Source organism: Xyrauchen texanus, chromosome 26 (assembly GCF_025860055.1).
Source record: "Xyrauchen texanus isolate HMW12.3.18 chromosome 26, RBS_HiC_50CHRs, whole genome shotgun sequence".
In the NCBI taxonomy this organism is placed as follows: domain Eukaryota; kingdom Metazoa; phylum Chordata; class Actinopteri; order Cypriniformes; family Catostomidae; genus Xyrauchen; species Xyrauchen texanus.
Genome location: NC_068301.1, coordinates 41,280,949 through 41,300,410, shown reverse-complemented (window position 1 = coordinate 41,300,410; position 19,462 = coordinate 41,280,949). Strand labels below are relative to the sequence as shown.

Below are 19,462 nucleotides of genomic sequence, written 5' to 3'. Positions count from 1 at the left end.
TTTTCTACAACGGGTCGATGGACGGGGCACCGAAAGGTCCAAACGACTCAAAAACGACATATGCGCGTCGTCAGGGCGTCCTTAGACAGCGTGGAGAGTCTTGTGACCTTTCGACCTTATTTTCCATTCATTTGGGCCATTTAGGGACGTTGTCCACAAACACGTTGTGAAAAATGCATGGACTCAAAGGGATAGTGGGACGTCTAGAACCGACGTTGTCGTATCCTCAAGAGGAGGTTGACGCCGAAGACGTTCGCCAAGGTGAGCCGGGTGACCAAGAAGCTCCTCGAGTCTCTCGGGCCAGAGGAGGACAGTGAAAGCTCAGAGGACCCAGATAAGCTCCCCTTTTCACTTTCCTGTGAATCCACTTATCAGACATCCACTCCAAAACCACCCACTCTGGTGGTGCCCTCTCCGCAGCCGCACTCACCGCAGCCGCCCTCTCCGCAGCCGCCCTCTCCGCAGCCGCCCTCTCCGCAGCCGCCCTCTCCGCAGCCACCCACTCTGCAGCCGCCCTCTCCTCAGCCACCCACTCTGCAGCCGCCCTCTCCGCAGCCGCCCTCTCCTCAGCCACCCTCTCCGCAGCCACCCACTCTGCAGCCGTTCTCCCCGCAGCCACCCACTCTGCAGCCGCCCTCTCCGCAGCCATCCAGTTCGGTGCCATCTACATCGCATTCTCAGCCCTACGGTCAGGAAAAGCAACAGGAGGATATTCTCCCCCACTTTCCAGATCATGTGTCATCACTGAGTAAGAGCAGCGCATTTCCCAAACGCGCCTCATAAGTTTTCTTGAATTGTGCTAACGTGCTATCGCTCTTGTCTTTCTTTTGTGTCCATCTAGATGTTTTGTTGGAGGAGTACAGGGGCGACCAGGAGGGACCTGAGCCAAACCCAAAGCTGAAGGAGAACGTCGGGGGGAAAATATACCGCATTAAGAACTTCATCGCCTTCATGGCGGTGGGTCACACCAACCTCTCCTCTTTGCTTTTTCTAAACGACACCCCTAGGATTAGAGGGTAAGCCACGCAACCAGTAAAATATCCGATACCATGTCGGCGCACGATTGCCGTCAAGTAATGCGATTTGTGTGTCTTTCTGTCTCTCCGTAGGTGGATCAGCAGACTCAGGGCATGCAAAATGAAGGAGACCACGATAAAACACTACGTCCTGAGCGTGGCCCAGTTCATCAGCTACGTGAAGGCCCCGTCGAACTGCCGACTTTCGAGGCAAATGATCGTGGGTCTGCGTCGCGAAATGAGTGCCATTTTGAGGTCCCTCAAAAGGAAGGTTTCTAACCTTGCTGTGTTTGTTTCTTTTGTCTATGCAGGTCACCATGCATAAAACCAATCAGGCGTTCGGCCCTGCTCAGGAACGAGCTGGTCGGTGGGCCGGACGCCAGGTTCTTTTTCTTTACCTCCACGCCCAATCCCTGCAAAAATTTGAACAGCTACTTCCAGGCGCCGTGGGCGGAGATGAACTTGCCAGGGTGCCCGACCTTCACCGACATCCGGAGCTCCATCGCCACTCATGTAAGCCTCCCTCGTCCTCCTTTCCTTTCTCCTTTCCCTGCCCTTTTCTACATTGGCCTTCAACCGCTTACCTCTTGTTCGCGTCTCTCTCCCCTAGGCGAGGAACGCGCACACTGCCGACGACAGGCTCAAGATATCTCGGTTCATGTGCCACGACACCAAAATCGCAGACAGGTTTTACGCAATAAATCTGAACCCCAGGCAGGCCTTGGAGCACCGGCGTCTGTTCGAGCGCGCTGGAGGGGCCCGAGCTGTCCCCGGTCAAGCAGGAGCCCAAGCGCAAGCACGCCGGGAGGAAGGCAGCCAAGCCCAGAAAGCGTGCTCGAGAAGAGGAATCGCCAGCTGACTCGCCCCGCTCCCAGTCCTCTGAAAGCAGCGCCAGTTCAGAGGGAGAAGACGTCGAGCGGAGTCCCATACGGTGAGTTGGCCTCTTCTGATGAACTTCGGATCAGTGGACTTTGTTTGGCTCGGCACCATTGCTGATTCTCTTCTCTCTTTTCTTTTCTTTCACAGGACTCTGACATGGAGGAGCAAGCCGAACCCGGCACCAGCGCCACCCAGATACAGGCCAGCCCCCGAAGGATGCGGCAGAGGGCTATGGTGATTCTGTCGCCGCTGAAAAAGAAGTCCTCCCCTTTCAAAGCTAAAGTATCAAAGTCCTTCACACCAGAGGGGCTGGCGAAAGCCAGTGAGGCCAGAGAGCGCGTGAAGGCGGTTCTTAAACTCCGCAGCGGTTTCTGCAGGAAGTGAGCTTTTTTTGCCGTTCAAATTTGATTGTAAATAGTTCCTATCCACATTGTTGTATTGTTGTTGTTTCACACCTGTTTGAATACAAGTTTTTTTTCTGTTCTTTGTAAATGTTTAATGATGTTTGTATTCCATTGTACATAGTTCCTATCACATTGTTGTATTGTTGTTGTTTCACACCTGTTTGAATACAAGTTTTTTTTCTGTTCTTTGTAAATGTTTAATGATGTTTGTATTCCATTGTACATAGTTCCTATCACATTGTTGTATTGTTGTTTCACACCTGTTTGAATACAAGTTTTTTTCTGTTCTTTGTAAATGTTTAATGATGTTTGTATTCCATTGTACATAGTTCCTATCACATTGTTGTATTGTTGTTGTTTCACACCTGTTTGAATACAAGTTTTTTCTGTTCTTTGTAAATGTTTAATGATGTTCAATAAATGTGAGTTCTTCTTTACCTTGGATATGTCTCATCTTGTTCACCGAGTCACCTAAATGTGATAAAGTGCACCCTTCAAAACATACAAATCCCACTGACCACAAAACCTATAACAAAAAGTGTGTTTGCCAGTAATGAAGGGTACGCGAAGTCGAAATTTGAACTATGCACGAATTTTTCGACATCCTCCGATCTTAATGAAATTGATACCATAGATAGAGGAGGCTTGGAGAAGAACAGAAATACAAGTTTCAGCCTCCCAAGTCTCTCCAGAGCTGAGATATGCATATCCCAACTCCAATTTGACCCATTCACAGAAATGAAGGTTTCGTGGTCAGTGGAATTTTGATGTTTTGAAGGGCTTATGATGTTCAGGGGGAGTCCTAGAGTCACCTAAATGTGATTTTAAGTCAAAAATTTGATCCAGGACTTAAAAAATCCATGTCCAAAAAGTGATGATTTCAGACAATGCAAATAAATGGCATGTGGGATGTCCAGATCTCAGCTCTGGACAGACTTAGGAAGCTGAAACTTGTGTTTCTGTCCTAATCTCAGCCTCCTCTTTCTATCTTGTGAGTTTCAAGAAAATCTGAGGACGTCGAAATTTGAACTTCCAAATCCTTAAAGGTGTATGCACGAATTTTTCGACATACTCCGATCTTAATGAAATTGATACCTTAAAGGTGTATGCACGAATTTTTCGACATCCTCCAATCATAATGAAATTGATACCGGAGAAGAACAGAAATACAAGTTTCAGCTTCCCAAGTCTGTCTAGAGCTGAGATACACATCCCAAAAATTTAATGTGGGTCCCAATTACAATCAATTTAATGGGACAAATTTTATGTGGGATCTCAGCAATCCCTGTCTGTGATTCTTTGCTAAGAATTACACTTTTTAGCACTTTTGCACAGTACAGTTCTCAATATGTCCAATAATATGTCTATGTATGTATGTTTCTATAGTCAAATGAATGGGCAGTTAGTCTGTTGGTGGACATACAGCTATACAATCAATTGCTAATGGATAGTTAGTCTGATGGTTGACTCAGTTTGTGTGCAAAATAGATAGTTAGTGGGCATATAGTGGGTCCGTGGACAGCCCCGCCCTCTCAGGGTGGTCAAGGGGTCTCATTGGTCACTTTTGGAAAAATAGTGGGTCAGGGGGATGATAATGGGTCCGTGGACAGCACCGCCCTCTCAGGGTGGTCTGGGGGTCTCATTGGTCACTTTTGGAAAAATAGTGGGTCAGGGGGATGATAATGGGTCCGTGGACAGCCCCCCCGGGTGGTCTGGGGGTCTCATTGGTCACTTTTGGAAAAATAGTGGGTCAGGGGGATGATAATGGGTCCGTGGACAGCCCCGCCTCCCCCCTGGGTGGTCTGGGGGTCTCATTGGTCACTTTTGGAAAAATAGTGGGTCAGGGGGATGATAATGGGTCCGTGGACAGCCCCGCCCCCAGGGTGGTCAGGGGGTCTCACTGGTCACTTTTGGAAAAATAGTGGGTCAGGGGGATGATAATGGGTCCGTGGACAGCCCCGCCCCCAGGGTGGTCAGGGGGTCTCACTGGTCACTTTTGGAAAAATAGTGGGTCAGGGGGATGATAATGGGTCCGTGGACAGCCCCGCCCCCAGGGTGGTCAGGGGGTCTCACTGGTCAGTTTGGGTGAAATAGTGGGTCAGGGGGATGATAATGGGTCCGTGGACAGCCCCGCCCCCCCCAGGGTGGCACAGGGGTCCGTGGGGGTCTTCAGGGGGCATTGCGTCCCACTCCCCCATTAAAAGAACACTGTTATTCCCTCCACCGCTCCTGGTCTCTGGAAGTGACCGAGGATCAGGATTGCTTCACAGAAGTACCGGAACATCGTCTTTTCCTCTGAAGCCACGTGGTCACCTTCCAGCAGCCTCCCATAAACGGACAGCATGTCTTTTTTGGCCTTCCGGAGGACTGCCTTAGCAACTGACCTTGTTTTACAGGTGACCTTGCTGTGTGACTTGGCCACTGGCTTTCTGATGGAAGCGAGGAGGTCGAGGTAGGCTTGGCACTTCCTGTAGAAGTCCGGATCTGCTGCAGCCAAGTTCAGGTGGGTCTTCAAATACTGAACAAACCGGATCATGTTCTTTATGTAAGAAGATAAAGTTTCAGCTTCCCTGTAGCCCATGCCCATGTAATGGCCCATTGACACCTTGATTGGGGGCTTGTTTAATACTGCGTTCTGATTGGCTGGTTTGAAACAGACTCAAGTATATCTTGATAATTAGAATTAATAAACATTACATTCAATGTTGCTACAGAGTTAATGCTTCTCAAGATTTGTCTTTATAGAACATTTTGGTCAGCATCCACCGTCTGGGTCAGGCAAACAAAACAGACGAGGGTCAGAGCCAAAAGGACAAGCAGGCAAGGTTAATCGAAAGGCAAGGTACGTTTATTTCTAGCACATTTCATACACTTCCACCAGCCTCCACATCAAGGACAAAGGTCTCTTTGATGATTGTAGGGACTTCATCCTCTGGACGGCATACGGTATGTCGAAGAATGTGAGTGTGAGTATCACACATATACCTCCAGTCATGCCTGCAGCATCTGGGCTGTCAAAGATTATACACTGCATGTTGCTTGCACATTTGATTAACCTGCCACTGTTTTCATATATAGACATGCAATATTTACTATTTGTGCCGACGTCATTTCCATTTAGCTGAAAATAAGCTCTTTAATTTAATAGTCCTAGTTAGTGTTTGTGTGTGTATCCATCATGCCTGCATCTGTTAGCTAATAGTGTGTAAAACATTTTTGTGGTTGTTTTTCTTGTGCACAGTGTGTGCCTGTGTGGAAGAAGATTGAGACCATTTTTGGAACTGATGATCCAGTTGTCAGGTGTGTTCACTTCTTTGTCAGCTTAAAATATTTTTTTATTTATTAACAATACAATAAGAAATCACGGAATCTTTAAATAGATGTGCAAAACATGGCTGTTGGATAAAAACTGATGGAAAGACAATCATTTTAATAGGAGATTCCAAGTTGAATTCTGGTCACCTGTTCCCAAAAGTTCACCACCATCAAATCACAGCAAAACAAGGGCAATTGGACGAGCTCTCAGTGATGGCAGGAACAAGCTACAGCCAAATAATTGGTATATTAGTAAAGTACTCATACCGGGCTTTATTTTAATGCAAAACACAAATATTTGGTCACATTTACTCATTTCTAACTAATTTAGAACTTCTGAGATTTCTGAGAAATAAGAAGATAAAGTTTCAGCATGCCCAGGTAATGGCCCATTGACACCTTGATTGGCGGCTTGTTTAATACTGCGTTCTGATTGGCTGGTTTGAAACAGACTCAAGTATATCTGTGATGGATTCTGTTGTGAATTCAGTCTGCTTCAACGATTTCTGCTGAGCTGCTGAGTTGCTGAGAATCTTCTTGAATCTTCTATAATCTTCTACTGTAGTCTGCGAAGAGGACGTTTATGTCACTTATTCACTGTGTTTTATTTTTTTATTTTTTTTCAGACAGCAGAGTGGGAGGCCAGAAAGAATTCTGGGGGAAAGGTGTGCGTGGCTGTAAGCGAACACAAGACTGCGACAATGCAGATCGCCGTGTTTGCCCTCACAATGGAGGAGGCAGCAGTAAGTACACTTTGTACAGGCTAAATTGCCTTACCATGAAATACAGTAACACCAGCACTGATATTAACAGATGTATTTATTTACTTTTTGTCTCTGCAGATGCTGGATGCATACTACACATGGATCCGCCCTGACTCCATCCGGCCGGATGTAGATAATGCAAACAGGTTGTTTGTTTCGGTCGTCAGGCACGAAAATCAGGAGCGCAACCAACGACCTCTCTCGTCTGCACATACAGTAAGTATTGACAGCGGTCCATAAGACCAAAAAGTAGCATTTATTAAACGGATCAGCCTCTAGAAAATTAGATAGTTCAAGTTTGGGAGTTTCATCTGATATTTCTGCCCCATTGCAGCTACAAACTGCCCAGCATCACGAGCCAGCAGATACGTAGGACCGTGGAGACAAATGTGGCTGCCAACTTTTCAGAGGAGCAGAAGGCGTCTGTGGCCCACTACATGGCCCATTCGACTGCAGTGGCAAACCAGCACTACAGGATGAAGACCCTGGACACTGTTGTGGCCACTTCCAACCTGCTCAGCTCCCTGACACGGTATGTAATTATCTGAAATATAATTATGTTATATGTTATAAATCTGTTATAATTATATTGTCTCTCAACGCTCATCCTCTCTGCCCGGGCGCCCTCTTCGCCAGAGTCGTCAGAAGAGGAGCTGCAACATTGAAAAGGTTTCAAGGTTACACACTAACGAACTGATGGAGAAGAGAAGGCGGGTGGAAGAAGAGGTTGGCAGCCCAACCCCGGACTTTGATGTTTTCCTACAGGCCTTCCCTGTAGGAATCACTGGCCAACCACCCAGAAAGACCCAGAGAGAAAAAGCTGGGTTCCCCGCCGACAGAGTCTTTTATGACAAGTGGAGGGCTCTGCAGTACAGCAAGCGAGAGCAACATCTTTTGTGTAAGTGTATATACTTTCTTAGCCAATGATTAGATTTGCTCCAACAGAAACATTTAGAACTCGTGTGTGAACCTGAATTTTTATTTAAATGTCCTCTCTTTGACAGCAAAATGCTCAAGATGTGCCCCAACTGCAAGGATGGTGGCTAAAGTCATAGAGGCAGAGGGGTGGACGGCCAATCATCCCGCCCAGAGGACATTATGGCGAAGTGGAGGCAGCTCAGCAGAGCACAGGCGAGAGTGACCCGCCATCATCAAGGGGGTGACCAGGCAGAAATGGTCGGGTCTGGCTGTGAAGGACTTTGGGGAGCAGAAAGGTATGTACAAATGTCTTATGAGCACAGTAAAATCCATAAAAAAAAAGAATATAATAACATCATGAACAGCACATTAATGACTCCCTCTTTTTGACCACAGGCGTTGTTGCAACCAAGGCCTTCGGGAAGAGCTCCATCCTGTGTGATTTCCACGGAAAGGTGATCACAAGTGCTGAGGGCAGGGAGATGGCAGAGGCGCAGGACGAGCTGTGCAAACTGTTTTTTTCAAACATGGCCCTGGCGAAGTCTGCATCGATCGCGGAGACCTTCCCCTGCGAGTGCCACCCGTCTCTGGAAACCACAGGGAGATGGATTACGCACTCCAAGAAGAAGTGCAACGTGCAGCCATGCCACTGCATACTGAAGCTTCAGGGAGTAGACAGGCACGTCCTGCTCTTTCAGGCCACCAAGGACATTGCTAAAGATGAAAAGATCCGCTCGACCACAGCATCAAGAAGAGGGGTTTTCGTGGGGAGGTAGAGGAGCTGGAGTGGCTGGACTTTTGATTCTCGTCTGCTTGCCTTTTTATATAAAAAATAAAATGTCCCTTAATCCATTGTTTAATTGCATTCTTTTCATTAATTTATTCCAAAAAGATATAAAACAGTGACTCAACCCTCGATGTCATGCTTTCTGGATTGTCTACTCCTGAAGCTTCATTATGCAGTGGCATGGCTGCACGTTGCACTTCTTCTTGGAGTGCGTAATCCATCTCCCTGTGGTTTCCAGAGACGGGTGGCACTCGCAGGGGAAGGTCTCCGCATCGATGCAGACTTCGTCAGTCGAACTTAAACATTAAACAGTGCATCTGTTTTAGAAATTAAAAAAGAACACATGGATCTGCATGCATCTCTAATACAGGTTTTTTTCGACATTCCAGTGGACAATTTATACGCAGAGCCGGCCGTTTTGAAATATATAAGGATGATGTGGTAGCTTGTTTGTTGCCTAGTAACCAAGTGATCACATCATCCTTTTTTTGGAAGTTTTTTCTTTTAATCCTTTCCACTTGTACCTGAAAAGGCCCCAATAAAATAATTTTACAGTTGTTCTTGATATTTGTCCCGGCTATCCGGGGCCAATCAAAGTCCCGCGGCGCTGCAGTATCGTTAAACTTAAAATATTTATAAAACAATATATAGAAATTTAAAAGAAATATTTAAAACAAGGTTGTATGATAACCATTTTCTATCAATATGATTTCTACTTACCAAACTCCCACTTCCACATGGCCGTTCTTAGTTGGTGGAGCGATTTGTCTGGTTAATTCCGATAACGAACGAGACTCCGGCACGCTAAATAGTTATACATAATTCATAGGTGTATCTCGGAAACCACGCCTAATTGGAGCTCCATACTCTGGGCATGGGGAGGTATCAGTGGGACCCCCATGACCCCAGAGTATGGAGCCCAAAGTCGGCTTAGTTCTTGAGATACATCCGGTCAAAAACAGCATCCATCCTGACGGGTGCCCTATAAACATATTGAGAATTGCACTGTGTAAAAGTGATAAAAAGTGTATTCTTTAACACAAAATCACAGGCAGTATATTATTTCACTTTTCACCAATCTTCATAGACAGACAGACAGACAGACAGACAGACAGATGGAAATATGAACAAGGCACAAATAAAAATTTATTTCAAATGTTTATTTTGACATCACAAAATACCTTTTTTACAAAAACTTTGGAAAATGTAAACAAGTTGAGATGATTACAAAAATAAACAGCATTCAAAACCATCTTATGATTTGTATTTGCATAGAGGCAAAAATACACACTGAAATTGGTATATGATCTAAAAGAGACATAAGATGGTATACATGAAATGCAATTTGGGAATGAATTGAAACATCTTCAATTGCATCTACAGAAAAAAATTAAAGAAAATGTTTTCACATTCTGCAAATTTTGGATGTACCTCAAATAGTTGTAAGCCAAACGGAACCAAACTTGTCCAAAAAAAAAAAGACTGGGAACTATTGTTGTTTACAGAGAACCCTCCTTAAACAAACACACATGCTAAACTCAGTCTCAAGTTGCTTCACAACCCTTTTAGACCAGCCAAACATAAAATACACAAACACGCATGTAGACAAGGTCCACTTTCCCAGATGAGCAATGCCAACCACAGGTGGGGTGCTTCTCTGTAGAAGAAAGCAGATGATGGTCCATGTTCTCACTCAAATGCGGAGCCCTAAGAGAGAGAAAAATTCTTTATAAAAAATGTAAATTAAAAAATAAATAAATAAAATTTTACATTTAATTTATTGTTCTACAACTGATTGTCCGCATTTTAGATTTTTGCCCATTACAAGCAGAGTAACAGGCAGTCTTTTGTATCCATACAACTGACCTATTTATAAGCCTTTCACCAATAATCTCCTTTTATAGTGGTTTGGACTATTTTAATGGTATTTCAATGGTGTTTATTTGGGGATTTTTAGAGCTTGACAGCTGTTGCCACCACAAAATGTGATTATTCTTAAATTCTCTTTTTACATTACACAACAAATAACAGCAAAATGGGTTGGAACGACATGAGGGTGAGTAAATAATGACCTAACTTATTTTCTGGTGAACTATTCCTTGAGACTTTAACTAATAAAATGGAAAGCAATAGCTAACAAAAACATTTTGCCTCACCTTTTTCACATGTGCTTCCTTGCTTCTTCTGAGCAATGTTGAGTCTATTCTGCTTAACAGCGGTGCCGTTGGACTCTGGGTTGCTGCGTGAAGGAATGCTCTCTCCATTCTGATGGGCCAGATCCAGGTGTTGCTTTAGATATCTACGAAGGCGTTCAATATCTCGTGATCTGTCATCACCTAAAGAGTCCCGACCGGAGTCCAAGTTATTCTCCGGTTTCATTCCCATGGACAATTTGTCCTTCTTCTGGGCAGTGTGGTAACAAGGTGGGGCCATGGGCACCTGTCTGCATATGGCGCCACGTGGGTGTGCAACACTTTGATGCCGTGCACATCGCCGGAAAGCATCACAGATTTCACTGATTCCTAAATGAAGAATTTCCAGCAACGTGAGAGTCAAGCAGAGACAACTTACGGCATACATGATCAGCAGGAAGATGGTTTTCTCTGTCGGACGCGAAACAAAGCAATCCACCGTGTGCGGGCAGGGGCTGCGTGTGCACACGTACAAGGGGGCAACCTCAAAACCATATAGGATATATTGGCCAAAGAGAAAGCCCACCTCGAAAATGATCCTTGAAAAGAGCTGTAGTATGTACACCTTCATGAGCCCGTCACGCTTAATTCTCCGCCGTCCATCGTGTTTGACGGTGGGCTTCTCAGGTGCCTTCTCTTTCTCTGTCAAAATCTCCTCTAACATCATCGGGTCTTCCTCACCATTGTCCTCCGCCGCCTCGTAATCACGGTTGGCTCCGTGGTTAACCATGGGGATGTGTTTCCTGTTCCGTGGTTTATACTCATCATCTGCAAAGCGAGCAATCTTGTGCATAGCGAAGCCCAGGTACATAATAGTGGGAGTTGTAATCATGATAATCTGAAAAACCCAGAACCGGACGTGAGAGAGGGGTGCAAATGCATCATAGCAGACATTCTCACATCCAGGTTGCTGGGTGTTGCAAACAAAATTGCTTTGTTCATCGTTGTATATCGATTCTCCCCCCACTACAGTCAACACGATGCGGAAGATGATGAATAAAGTGAGCCAGATCTTGCCCACAAAGGTGGAGTGGTTGGAGATCTCATCCAACAGCTGTGTAAGAAAACTCCAGCTCATAGTGCTTCTAGAAGAACTGCCTTCTCAGTGCTGTAAGAGAACATAAAAATGACTATTACTCCTAATTCAAATCTGCATAAAAAAAACCACCATGGTGTAGTCAACAACCTTCTTAGCTTTTTGTGGCATTTGTGTACACACGAAGCACGCACACACAAAGACACTACTACAGCATTTCTCGGTGTGGTCGGTGCCTCTTCTATGAGTTGCGCGAATGTCCCGATCTAAGGGGGACAGATTGAAACTGCATCCGGCTGAGTATGGCAAGCCGTTTTAACTTTTATTCATTTCCAGGATATGAATTCTTGATATCAACAATTCAATTTTCACTAGTTAAAATGATGCTGCCATTTAAAATCAATTGTTGATATCAAGAATTGATTTCTTGTTGAAATTCCAATTTCACATATTAGTTAAAGGATGGACAAGGAGGAGGCTATCATTTTAGAGACTCTGCCTCGGGGATATCATCCCTCGCGTGCGCTAAATGCAGCTAAATTAGAACGCGATTGCTCGCAACTTATTTAATCATAATATTAGAGATGCACCGATTGCAATGGTAAAAACTTAAATTAAAAGTTGCAAAAGTTGAAGCAAATCTTATACAAGTGTTCAAAAATACTTTAAGCATTTTGGTACAGTGACAACACTAATGGTGAATTTAAAATCGAAAATTAACATCTAATGGTAAAATGGTATATTTTCTAATTTAAAGCTGCCCCTTAAATACTTAGGGCAGTTCATGAATAAATAGATTTTATGTGATTTATTTCAAAGAATTACATGAATTCATTTCAATCCTTGTATTTTTCAGTAATTAGTAATGCAATTAATTTTCAGACAGAGTAACCATAGAAGGTGTAATTTGTATTTACTTTTTAGAGTAACTTACCAAACACTAGTTAAAACTGATGGGCAAAATAGCAGTGACAACGTGTTTGATTAATTTTTAATATAACTTTTATACTGCAGACCCAATTACCAAAGTTCAGAACCGACTAATTACAGTTAAAAAACGTAGTCGCCCATAATTTTATCTGTAACTAGGGTTGATGGAGAAGCATCGATTTACGTGCTAGTACAAAAACCAGGTTGTCCTTCAACACCAATTACAGAAGATCGTGATAACGACTTCCTGACAACCAGATGGTTTTGGAGACCGTGCTAAGGCAGTTACGAAATCCCGTCTAGCTGTGCTATTGTTCTCCGAATGACGCAAAAGACACGATCATTTCTTTAAAAGGAGCTTAGTGAGGAAAAAGACAATAGTCAACGCTCAAGAGCGGGAAAAGCATACCTCGTTGAGTAGATTTCCACACTTTCCCGCCAAAATTCTTCTTAAGAGTTCGTACGAGCGCATAAAATATCACCGCATCCCTAGGCGAGGTTCTGGATGATGAAAGCCACACTCTTTGTTAACCCATTCGGTTTAGCAGCATGTGTATCTTCTTCCCGCACGACATCGGGGTTCAAAGGCTGCTCCCGCTTCCGTCTACTTACCTCGCCCCTTCTGGGGCCCGCGTCTGAAACCCGATATATTATCATCAGTGTCAGGATTTGCGTAGTTCATGTAGTTATATATTTTGGAGATCTGTAAAAAAAAAAAAAAAAAAAATACTTTTTTTGTTTATTTTATTAAATTAATAAAATGCATTTTCAATCTGCTCAGATTTGTCTATGACAACATTCCCCATGAGTCAGTGCAATTTTTTGACGATTGGCTGGGTCATGCTGGTTCTTTGCCTAAAAAACCCAAAGGCTTTAGTTTAACAGGAAACTTACGAGGAACGTAAACATTAGCTCGTGTTGTAAAAACAAACAACTTACGTGGGTGGCAATAGCGGTCCTCAGGTCGGTAAAGGTGGGATTGCCAGGCAAACCCCCACTGTCACTGGACACTCTGTTTCCCATCTTGTCTTCTGAGGAGACAAAGTCGTTGTGAGCATTTCTTAAAAATAAAATCTTTATGGTTATGCTGTGTCTTGATCAGAGAGGGAAAGAGAACATTTCCTTCCAAGCCTCTTAAAAATGTCTATTGAAATTTTTACAAGGGTTTGGCCTGGAAGTTGAAAGGTATGCAGAGAAGTGGCCGTAGAAGCTCCACTGCATCTTGGCTACTTGAAGTTGTATTTGTTAAATGTGCAAGACAATTTATGTGTCACGACACACTAGCGGCAGATAAATTCTACGCAGCTAACCTCAACCCCTGGCAGGCCGTAGAACACTGTCTGCTCTTCGAGGCTGCACTGGAGGGACCCGAACTCTCCCCTGCAGAGGAGACGGAGGAACCGTCGGCAAAAAGAAAGCGTCAGGCTCCAAAGAAGGTTGGGCCCAGGAAACGCTGTGCGCCGAAGGGTACAGCAGCCGCATCTCCAGAAACGTCTTTGACTTCTGGCAGCACCACCCCAGAGAAGACGATCTCTCTTAAACAGCTTGAGTCAGTGATGTATTTCAGGCTGGCATAATTGGTAATTTCTCTCTCATTTATTTCCTTATGCAGGACTCAAAAGAGTTACAGAAGGAAGATTCCATTTCATCCAGGAAGAAGCCTTCTCCAGAGCCTTGCGTGAAACATTTATTTATTAAAAACAACCAAATGCTACAAATGAAATTTTAAACTTTTATCACTATTATAATATTTGTATGTTTTCAAATGTCAGACAGCTTGATGGATGAGGAGCTGTACTTCCAATTTATTGAGATGGCGGAGAAATGCGGCTTCCCCTGGATGGATAAAAAAGACAAATCTGCATTAAGGTAATACATTTACCTTTGAAAATGAATGCCTTTTTTACATGGCCTTCCCAATGATTTTGAATCTTCTTTTGAGTCACTGGAAGAATGAATTGAAGAGATGTGTTGTTTAGGTCACTTGCAGCCGGTAAGTTTCATACTACTCTCCTGCCTGCCTCTTGTCTGCCTGATGAACACAGCGATGTGAACAACAGATGAAGCAAGTTGACTAAAGCGTTTATGGCAAGTACCAATACATATATATATATATATATATATATAATGTCCTAAAGTTTTTATTTGATTTATTTATGGTTTAGCAGTCATGGCAATATATATTATAATATATATATATAATGTCCTAAAGTTTTTATTTGATTTATTTATGGTTTAGCAGTCATGGCAATATATATTATAATATATATATATAATGTCCTAAAGTTTTTATTTGATTTATTTATGGTTTAGCTAAAATGAAAGAAATAGTCAGTCGGAATAAGGGGTTCCATTTGGATCAGTTATCACGGCCCCGTCGCGGTCGGTGTCCAACTTCTTAGAGGGACAAGTGGGCTTGCTGGGATTTGATGGATTTGATGGCGTGGTGAACTTTTGGGAGCAGGTGACCAGAATTCAACTTGGAATCTCCTATTAAAATGATTGTCTTTCCATCAGTTTTTATCCAACAGCCATGTTTTGCACATCTATTTAAAGCTCAGAATGTGTAGTTTAACGTGTGCCCAATACATTTTCTCTCTCTCGTTCAGGGAGTTCAAATTACAGGGCAAAGTGCAGAAAGCCAAAGTTGAGGCACCCAGGCCTGAGTGGTCCGAATGGGTTAGAAGCAAAATCTCTATAACTAACTCAAATTTGCACCGTATTAAAAGGGAGATTCCAAGTTGAATTCTGTACGCCATCAAATCCATCAAAACAAGGCCAATTGGACGAGCTCTCAGTGATGGCAGGAACAAGCTACAGCCAAATAATTGGTATATTAGTAAAGTACTCATACCGGGCTTTATTTTAATGCACAACACATGAAAATAGCTTACGATTTGGCTGACTTAGAGATGTTTTGCTCGCGAACCACTGGACAGTGCCGGTGCTAGACTCCTAAACCACACATCTTTGAGCTGTTCTCTTTCCCTCTCTGACCAAGACACAGCCTAATCACTATTGACATTGTGAACTACAATACTAACCTTTTAATACGGTGCAAAAAGCAGAAAGAACGCTTGAAATTTGAGTTAGTTATAGAGATTTTGCTTCTAACCCATTCGGACCACTCAAGCCTGGGTGCCTCAACTTTGGCTTTCTGCACTTTGCCCTGTAATTTGAACTCCCTGAACGAGAGAGAGAAAATGTATTGGGCACACGTTAAACTACACATTCTGAGCTTTAAATAGATGTGCAAAACATGGCTGTTGGATAAAAACTGATGGAAAGACAATCATTTTAATAGGAGATTCCAAGTTGAATTCTGGTCACCTGTTCCCAAAAGTTCACCACCATCAAATCACAGCAAAACAAGGGCAATTGGACGAGCTCTCAGTGATGGCAGGAACAAGCTACAGCCAAATAATTGGTATGCAAAACACAAATATTTGGTCACATTTACTCATTTCTAACTAATTTAGAACTTCTGAGATTTCTGAGAAATAAGAAGATAAAGTTTCAGCCTTCCTGTAGCCCATGCCCATGTAATGGCCCATTGTTGCTTGCACATTTGATTAACCTGCCACTGTTTTCATATATAGACATGCAATATTTACTATTTGTGCCGACGTCATTTCCATTTAGCTGAAAATAAGCTCTTTAATTTAATAGTCCTAGTTAGTGTTTGTGTGTGTATCCATCATGCCTGCATCTGTTAGCTAATAGTGTGTAAAACATTTTTGTGGTTGTTTATCTTGTGCACAGTCTCTGTCCTCACTCCAAGAAGGGGCCGAGCTGTTTTCCTGGACATCTGAGATCGTGTGTGCCTGTGTGGAAGAAGATTGAGACCATTTTTGGAACTGATGATCCAGTTGTCAGGTGTGTTCACTGCTTTGTCATTCCATGTTGCAGTACAATACGACATTACACACACAATGGCTGCATCAGCCGTCTGGGTCAGTGATCAACGCCTGGATGGACAAGCAGGGCTGGACGTATATCTATTTTTATTGTATACATTATAGGTAGGATCTCCATATCGCAGAGTTGGGAAAACTTAGAAACTTGAAACATAGATAGATGGACAGACAGACACACAGACAGATAGATAGATAGATAGATAGATAGATAGATAGATAGATAGATAGATAGATAGATAGATAGATAGATAGATAGATAGATAGATAGATAGATAGATAGATAGATAGATAGAAAAATGGACAGACAGGTAGATGGACAAACAGAGAGACAGATGGATAGATGGACAGATAGATAGACAAGACAAGCAGGTGTCCATCCATCTATCTGTGCATCTATCTATCTGTGCATCTATCTATCTATCTGTCCATCCATCTATCTGTGCATCTATCTATCTGTGCATCTATCTATCTATCTGTCCATCTATCTATCTGTCCATCTATCTATCTGTGCATCTATCTATCTATCTGTGCATCTATCTATCTATCTGTGCATCTATCTATCTATCTATCTATCTATCTATCTATCTATCTATCTATCTATCTATCTATCTATCTATCTATCTATCTATCTATCTATCTATCTGTGCATCTATCTATCTGTGCATCTATCTATCTGTGCATCTATCTATCTGTCTGTGCATCTATCTATCTATCTATCTATCTATCTATCTATCTATCTATCTATCTATCTATCTATCTGTGCATCTATCTATCTGTGCATCTATCTATCTGTGCATCTATCTATCTGTGCATCCATCTATCTGTGCATCTATCTATCTATCTGTGCATCTATCTATCTATCTGTGCATCTATCTATCTATCTATCTGTGCATCTATCTATCTATCTATCTGTGCATCTATCTATCTATCTGTGCGTCTATCTATCTATCTATCTGTGCATCTATCTATCTATCTGTGCATCTATCTATCTATCTATCTGTGCATCTATCTATCTATATATCTATCTATCTATCTATCTATCTATCTATCTGTGCATCTATCTATCTGTGCATCTATCTATCTATCTGTGCATCTATCTATCTATCTATCTATCTATCTATCTATCTATCTATCTATCTATCTATCTATCTATCTATCTATCTATCTATCTATCTATCTGTGCATCTATCTATCTGTGCATCTATCTATCTGTGCATCTATCTATCTGTGCATCCATCTATCTGTGCATCTATCTATCTATCTGTGCATCTATCTATCTATCTATCTGTGCATCTATCTATCTATCTATCTGTGCATCTATCTATCTATCTGTGCGTCTATCTATCTATCTATCTGTGCATCTATCTATCTATCTGTGCATCTATCTATCTATCTATCTGTGCATCTATCTATCTATATATCTATCTATCTATCTATCTATCTATCTATCTATCTATCTATCTATCTATCTATCTATCTATCTATCTATCTATCTGTGCATCTATCTATCTGTGCATCTATCTATCTGTGCATCTATCTATCTATCTATCTGTGCATCTATCTATCTATCTGTGCATCTATCTATCTGTGCATCTATCTATCTATCTGTGCATCTATCTATCTATCTGTGCATCTATCTATCTATCTATCTGTGCATCTATCTATCTATCTGTGCATCTATCTATCTGTGCATCTATCTATCTGTGCATCAATCTATCTATCTGTGCATCTATCTATCTGTGCATCAATCTATCTATCTGTGCATCCATCTATCTGTGCATCTATCTATCTATCTGTGCATCTATCTATCTATCTATCTATCTATCTATCTATCTATCTATCTATCTATCTATCTATCTATCTATCTATCTATCTATCTATCTATCTATCTATCTATCTATCTATCTATCTATCTATCTGTGCATCTATCTATCTATCTGTGCATCTATCTATCCATCTATCTATCTATCTATCTATCTATCTATCTATCTATCTATCTATCTATCTATCTATCTATCTATCTATCTGTGCATCTATCTATCTATCTATCTATCTGTGCATCTATCTATCTATCTGTGCATCTATCTATCTATCTATCTATCTATCTATCTATCTATCTATCTATCTATCTATCTATCTATCTATCTATCTATCTATCTATCTATCTATCTATCTATCTATCTATCTATCTATCTATCTATCTGTGCATCTATCTATCTATCTGTGCATCTATCTATCTGTCCATCTATCTATCTATCTATCTATCTATCTATCTATCTATCTATCTATCTATCTATCTATCTATCTATCTATCTATCTCTGCATCTTTCTATCTATCTATCTGTGCATCTATCTATCTATCTATCTGTGCATCTATCTCTATCTATCTATCTGTCCATCTATCTATCTATCTGTGCATCTATCTATCTGTGCATCTATCTATCTATCTGTGCATCTATCTATCTGTCTGTCTATCTGTCTGTGTATCTATCTATCTATCTATCTATCTATCTGTCCATCTATCTATCTATCTGTGCATCTATCTATCTATCTGTGCATCTATCTATCTGTGCATCTATCTATCTATCTATCTGTCCATCTATCTATCTGTGCATCTATCTATCTGTCTGTCTGTCTGTCTGTCCATCTGTCTGTCTGTCTGTCTGTCTATCTATCTATCTATCTATCTATCTATCTGTGCATCTATCTATCTATCTGTGCATCTATCTGTCTGTCTGTCTGTCTGTCTATCTGTCTGTCCATCTATCTATCTATCTGTGCATCTATCTATCTGTGCATCTATCTATCTGTGCATCTATCTATCTGTGTATCTATCTATCTATCTATCTATCTGTCCATCTATCTATCTATCTGTGCATCTATCTATCTATCTGTGCATCTATCTATCTGTGCATCTATCTATCTATCTGTCCATCTGTCTGTCCATCTATCTATCTGTGCATCTATCTATCTGTCTGTCTGTCTGTCTGTCCATCTGTCTGTCTGTCTGTCTGTCTGTCTGTCTGTCTGTCTATCTATCTATCTATCTATCTATCTGTGCATCTATCTATCTATCTGTGCATCTATCTGTCTGTCTGTCTGTCTGTCTATCTGTCTGTCCATCTATCTATCTATCTGTGCATCTATCTATCTGTGCATCTATCTATCTACCTGTGCATCTATCTATCTATCTGTGCATCTATCTATCTACCTGTGCATCTATCTATCTATCTGTGCATCTATCTATCTACCTGTGCATCTATCTATCTATCTATCTATCTATCTATCTATCTGTGCATCTATC

The 19,462-nt window shown here is 42.0% G+C and overlaps 2 protein-coding genes across 16 annotated transcripts in view; one reads left to right on the top strand and one right to left on the bottom strand.

The window, feature by feature from the left end:
* LOC127620061 (uncharacterized) overlaps positions 1–19,462 on the top strand; it is a 328,707-nt gene that overhangs the window by 235,242 nt on the left and 74,003 nt on the right. For 6 of the 15 annotated variants that reach the window (XR_007967650.1, XR_007967662.1, XR_007967649.1 and 3 more), the window contains 8 exons: positions 842–1,016; positions 1,110–1,236; positions 1,328–1,529; positions 1,627–1,947; positions 2,043–2,275; positions 4,696–5,141; positions 5,220–5,265; positions 5,541–5,599. Coding sequence is in view for 1 of the 15 variants with exons in the window: in XM_052093153.1 (XP_051949113.1) it covers positions 842–1,016; positions 1,110–1,236; positions 1,328–1,529; positions 1,627–1,947; positions 2,043–2,050 (833 nt within the window). In the remaining 14 variants the exon portion in view is untranslated. Of the gene's footprint in view, positions 1–841; positions 1,017–1,109; positions 1,237–1,327; positions 1,530–1,626; positions 1,948–2,042; positions 2,709–4,695; positions 5,142–5,219; positions 5,266–5,540; positions 5,600–6,240; positions 6,358–6,456; positions 6,538–19,462 lie in introns of those variants that run through there. The other 9 variants (XR_007967653.1, XR_007967654.1, XR_007967655.1 and 6 more) reach the window with 5 other exon arrangements.
* Positions 9,686–11,353, bottom strand: LOC127620063 (gap junction gamma-1 protein-like). Its single transcript, XM_052093156.1, has 2 exons — positions 10,240–11,353; positions 9,686–9,790 (listed from the first exon to the last, which is right to left on the bottom strand). Exons 1-2 carry the CDS (start codon positions 11,351–11,353, stop codon positions 9,777–9,779), a joined length of 1,128 nt encoding a protein of 375 aa, XP_051949116.1. The 3' UTR covers positions 9,686–9,776.